Below are 6008 nucleotides of genomic sequence, written 5' to 3'. Positions count from 1 at the left end.
CTCCCCAGGACACTGCAGAGAGCAATGAGGTTGCCCCTTAGCCTCCTTCTCTCACAGAATCACAGAATCACAGAATGTTAGAGATTGGAAGGGACCTCGAAAGATCATCTAGTCCAATCCCCCTGCCGGAGCAGGACACCTACATCAGATCACACAGGAACGCATCCAGGCGGGCTTTGAATGTCTCCAGGAAGGATACTCCAAACCTCTCTGGGCAGCCTGTTCCAGTGCTCTGTCACCCTCACCCTAAAGAAGTTTTTCCTCATATTCAAGTGGAACCTCCTATGTTCCAGCTTGAACCCATTGCCCCTTGTCCTATCACTAGATGTCACAGAGAAGAGCCTGGCTCCATCCTCCTGACACTCACCCTTCACGTATTTATAAACATTAATTAGGTCACCCCTCAGTCTCCTTTTTTCCAGGCTAAAGAGACCCAGCTCCCTCAGCCTTTCCTCATAAGGGAGATGCTCCATTCCCTTCATCATCTTTGTGGCTCTGCGCTGGACTCTGTCTAGCAGTTCCCTGTCCCTCTTGAACTGAGGGGCCCAGAACTGGGCACAATATTCCAGATGCGGTCTCTCTCCAAACTAGACAAACCCAAAGTCCTCAACTGCTCCACATAGGACATTCCTTCCAGCGCTGTCAGCAGCTTTGTTGCCCTCCTCTGGATGCATTCAAGTCCAGTCAGATCCTTCTTAAATTGCGGGCCCAGAGCTGCACACAGCTCTCAAGGTGAGGCCACACCACTCCTAAATACAGCGGGATTATCACCTCTTCTGACTGGCTGGTTTGGCTGTGTTTGATGCATCCCAGGATTTGGTTTGCCCTCTGGGCTGCCAATAAAAATGTGTAACTGCTTTTTCAGAAACAGCTCACATCAGCCTGCTTTTGTTTCTGAGGTGCTCTGTTTCCACAGTTACCACAAAGCACCTAGTGCCCAGTGGCAGATGAGGTAGCCTGGAGCAGTTTATGCCCATCAGACCAGTCAAAGGCATGTTTCAGCACGTTGCAGTGTGGTGAACTCCTGTTCTGTTGTGTTCTTACATATTTTTATTATTTGAAATGTTTATTTATGTTCTGAGTGAAGAAAAGCTAAGTATTGTTTCTGGAGAAGGGTGACAGTTACCTTGTGTAGTCCCCTGGATGTTGCAACTCCAGAAGTAAGCAGCTTTCAGCTTTTAACATTTGTAGCTTATTTTTAAACTATAAAAGACAAGTGTTCAGGTTTTCATGCTTATGCCATGCTACTTTGTTTCAACAGACCTGATTTTATTTTAATAGTTTTGAGGATGAAGACCCATTTTTCTTTAATCAATATTGTATTACATGTAGAAATCACTTTGTATTGCACTGATCTCTGAAAGGGAATGTGCTGACTTTAGGGAAATAAACTGTAAAATAATTGTAGAAACTCCCCCCTCTTTTTCCCTTTCCTTTCTCTTACAGGCGGAAATTTTTCAGGAATTTGCTGTTCAGGAGGAATCAGTGACCTTCCGAATCAATTTGTCTGTTCTTCTTGACTGCTTGACCATTTTTGGCACCAGTTCTTTGCCAGGTATGGTGCATATTTACCTTGACAGTGTATGTGTATCGTGTGTAATCACTTGGTGAAATCTGTACATAGCTATAGGGAGATTTCCAGTCTTGGCAAAACTTCTGACTTCCTCATCTTAAGTCCTTTTGAGCATGGCAGCTATCGCTGATAAGCAGGATTGGTCCTGTGTACCTAGGCTAATACAAGTGTGTGCTGTGATAACAGTTAGTGGAGAGAAGAAGGGAACTAATGGATGTGAGCCCAGCCAGTGTGTCAGGGACTGCTGCAGCAGGAGATGCCAAAAGAGGCTGACTCAGTTTGAAAGATGGAACAAAGGTATATGTCTGTATGGTGCTGCTGGGGTAACTGAGAAGTAGAGGAGTCTTGCTGTGAAGATGATGTTTCATGCATCCCTGTAAGGCACAAAAGAACCGCTTGTTTTGGGGAGGATCCTTTTGCGGTATGAGGTCCAATGAACAGCCCCAGCTTGTACCCTTGTTCTAGTTTGGGGCTGAAGATGTCAAATAGTTTCTGTAATCTTGATAAGAAGACGTGTCAAGTCATTTGTTCAGGCATCTCCAGCAAGTTGTGTGATGTTTAGGCTGGAGTTCTGACTCTGAGGCTGGTGCTGTACCCCCAGGCCTGACACATGCTGTGACTCATTTCCTATGGATCTCTTTTCAGTTCAGGACCCAGATTATCCACATCACACGAATGCTAATTTTCTCCCAAGTGCCCTTCATTTAAGGGGAAATCCTGGGCACAGCTGGCAGAATGGTTCTTCTGCAGCCCATTCAGGGTAGTATGGATGTAGAGAATGTTACAGTCCGGTTCCCTCTACCAGGACAGTGCTTCACACTGACACACGCTTTTAAGTGGCCAGCAGGGCAGGCTGCACATACTCTCACGATCAGGCTAAAAAACGACTGCTTGTGCACGCTCAGGCAGTCTCTTATCAGAGCTGCCACTTTGAGCTGAAAAAGCATGAAAGCTGTCAGTATATCTTAAGGCCACAGGGGATCTACAGTAGGCTTACAAGGGGCTCAGGCTGAGTAATTGCTGTGGACTGTGGCAGAAATCAGCACACCAAGAGACAGTGTAGACGTAGCTTGTAATTTGTCTTGCTAGCAAAAAATGTTGTATCAACTCAATAATAAATGTGATCCTCCTCACAAAGGAGAATGTGACAGTAATGCAAGCTAAGCTGTGTTAACCAGTTTGGTTTGCACAAGTGACAAGAGTGGTAAAGAAGGACCATGTGAGTCAGAGAGAGCCTTTAGGACCATGGAAGATTTTCCAGTTCCACTAAACTATTTGTAGCATGTCCAGCTTCATTGTCACAGCTAGTGTTTCAGTACATGACACAAGTTGGATTTGAACTGGTGTCTACATAAGAAATCCTTTCATTTTGCTGCACAACCATTAGCACTTCAGGGGATGTCTAGGAGGCTACACCGAGCATGCTACATTAGTGTATTGGCGGCTGGACCAAACATGCTAAACCAAATTGATCTGTGCCCCAGTGCCAGTAAAATGTGATTTTTCTACAGTGATGAGATGTTCTGCCTAGCTCTCTGAAGAATGTATATTTCGTTCTCTTTTTCAGGAACACCAACGGCCCTTAGGATGTGTTACCGTGGTTATGGTTATCCCTTGATGCTGTTCTTGGAAGAAGGAGGAGTAGTGACTGTGTGCAAAATTAACACTCAAGAACCTGTTGACATGTTAGACTTTGATTTCTGCAGTACAAAGGTGGTTAATAAAATTATCCTACAGTCAGAGGGGCTACGAGAAGCATTTGCTGAACTGGATATGACCAGTGAAGTTCTGCAGATAACCATGTCTCCAGATAAACCCTACTTCAGGTACTGGAAGCTATGCTTTCAAATCAAATGCTCGTGCTTGGCCTTCTTTGTTAAGGACTGGCAGTTTTCAGGGTGAAGAGAAGGGAGCTATTTTAGAATATTGCTTTATTTCAAGAAGAATTGTAATAAGTATAGAAAATCACAATATGTAATCTAATTAGCATAGTAATGAATATATTGACAATCTGGTAAATGTGACACGTGGACAGCTTAACTTTTTTAATTAAATAAAGCAAAACAAATAATAGTGTTTTGTGAAACAGCCTTTGAGATATGCAAGATGACATTCTGATGAGATTTTAAAGAGCTGTGATCAGATATTTTGAGATAATGCCTTTTGTCTTCCAGGTTATCCACCTTTGGAAATGCAGGAAGTGCACATCTGGACTACCCTAGGGACTCTGATTTGATGGAAGTGTTCTACTGTAACCAGACCCAGACAAACAGGTTAGCAAGTCTGTGATCAGTGCTCTCTGTAGCAGGTCATGCATTCTTGCTGGAAAGTTTAAAAGACTGATTTTGTATTATTGTAACATTTATTTCGCTAGCACAGAAAAAAAAAGTACTTCCCATCTGATAGAAGTCTGTGTCTCTGATCAAAAATTAAGCAATAACAATGTCTGTCCAATGTCGTTACGAGGAAAAGATCAAATTAGCATGTTGCTAATTGATTTTTAGTTTTTCTGTGGCTTTGATTTGGCATAATGTTTCACCCCCTCTCTGCACAATGTATTTTTTTTCAGATTACTTTTTTTTCCCCTGCAGGTACAAGATTTCTTTGCTTAAACCGTCTACAAAGGCCCTGGCTTTATCTTGTAAAGTGTCCATTCGAACAGATGCTCAAGGATTTCTTTCACTGCAGTATATGATTAGGAATGAAGATGGACAGATCTGTTTTGTGGAATACTATTGTTGCCCTGATGAGGATATTACTGAAGCAGAACTGTAAATGTATGGTTTGGCATCTTTATTATATTTATGGATATACAAAATTCTATATTTTTTATAAATCTGAACGAAAGCTGTAAAGATTGATAGACTTGATATTGTCTTTTTTTTTTTTTAACTCAGAATTAGAAATAAGAAGACTTCTTTTCTATTCCTTTGCAAACATTTCTTAGCCTTGACTTAAAGAACTGAAGCTGAAAAAGGTAATGGGGGGTTGATCTCCTGTAGCCACTGAAACCAGCACAGATGTTAGAGTGGAGTTCAGGTAATACTGCTTTTTACAGGTTCTCCAAGAATTTTTGTTCGTGTTTTGTTTTTTGTTTTATTTTTTTGTTTTTCTAAGCAATTACACCAGCGAAAATTGATTGCTAGCTGTATATTAGCTAGTCAACTTTCAGTGACTTAAAAATAAAACCAAGTTTGTCTTGAAAGAGGATGACATTTTCAGACTGATTTCTTAATAGCAGCAGGTGGTTTCTTTCTGGCAAACACCGACATGTTTTGCTGGTGAAGCTACTAAGCTCCTCCTCATCTTGGTCAATTCCTAATATAACTCAATTCCTTGGAATTTCATCTGATACCAATACCAGTACTGCAGACAAAAGGGTAAATTGAATTGGTGAAGCCAGGATTTACTTACTCATCACTCATAATTTTTCTGGTAATATTATTGTTTGTATCTAGTAATTTGTTATACATCTGCAAGAATGCTGCTGATGAAATGTTTAATAGAATCATAGAATGGTTTGGGTTGGAAAGGACCTTAAAGATCATCTAGTTCCAACCCCCCTGCCACGGGCAGGGACACCTCCCACTAGACCAGGTTGCTCAAATCATCCAGCCTGGCCTTGACCCCCTCCAATGATGGGCCATCCACAACTTCCCGGGCAACCTGTTCCAGTGTCTCACCACCCTCACAGTGAAAAATTTTTTCCTTATAGCCAGTCTAAATCTGCCTTCTTCCAGTTTAAATCCATGACCCCTCATCCTGTCACTACATGCCCTTGTAAAAAGCCCCTCCCCACTTTTCTTGTTGGCCCCCTTCAGGTACTGGAAGGCCCCTATAAGGTCCCCCTGGAGCCTTCTCTTCTCCAGGCTGAACAACCCCACCTCTCTCAACCTGTCCTTAAAGGGGAGGTGTTACAGCCCTCTGATCATCTTCGTGGCCCTCCTCTGGACCTGCTTCAACAGCTCAATGTCCTTCTTGTGTTGTGGGGGCCCAGAGCTGGACGCACTACTCCAGGTGGGGGTCTCACCAGAGCAGAGCCCAGGGGAAGGATCACCTCCCTTGACCTGCTGGCCACACTTCTATTGATGCAGCCCAGGATCTGGTTGGCCTTTGGGCTGCAAGTGCACATTGCCTGTAGGAGAACAAGAAGAAACTGGATTAAGGTTTGACCTCGAAGATATGATGCTCTGCCTTTGGAGCAAGCAAATACAGAAGAAGATAGACATGGCAGAAAACAATGAGAACTAACAAACACAGCAAAAATGTAGAAGATAGGACTCAGTCAATCGTTAAGCTAATCAGAACATGTGGACAATAGTAACTAACCAATAGAAGTACTGCTCGCATTGCATACATGCCGCATGTGGAGCTGCCTAGGCTATAAAGACTGATGTAAAAAGGGTAATAAACAATTCTGATTCTGATTCACCCT

At 42.8% G+C, this 6008-nt stretch overlaps 1 protein-coding gene across 1 annotated transcript; it reads left to right on the top strand.

Annotated features, from left to right (window-relative positions):
• Window positions 1-1441: 1441 nt before the first annotated feature.
• RAD1 (RAD1 checkpoint DNA exonuclease) lies at window positions 1442-4426 on the top strand. Its single transcript, XM_010087112.1, has 4 exons — window positions 1442-1555; window positions 3141-3399; window positions 3748-3846; window positions 4165-4426. The coding sequence occupies exons 2-4, from the start codon at window positions 3161-3163 to the stop codon at window positions 4346-4348; spliced, it is 522 nt and encodes a 173-aa protein (XP_010085414.1). The 5' UTR covers window positions 1442-1555; window positions 3141-3160; the 3' UTR covers window positions 4349-4426.
• The last annotated feature ends 1582 nt before the right edge of the window (window positions 4427-6008 follow it).

The sequence above is a fragment of the Pterocles gutturalis genome, unplaced genomic scaffold, assembly GCF_000699245.1.
Source record: "Pterocles gutturalis isolate BGI_N339 unplaced genomic scaffold, ASM69924v1 scaffold38936, whole genome shotgun sequence".
Classification (NCBI taxonomy): Eukaryota; Metazoa; Chordata; class Aves; order Pterocliformes; family Pteroclidae; genus Pterocles; species Pterocles gutturalis.
Note: the sequence above shows the minus strand (reverse complement) of the source record. Positions and strands in the feature narration are given on the sequence as shown.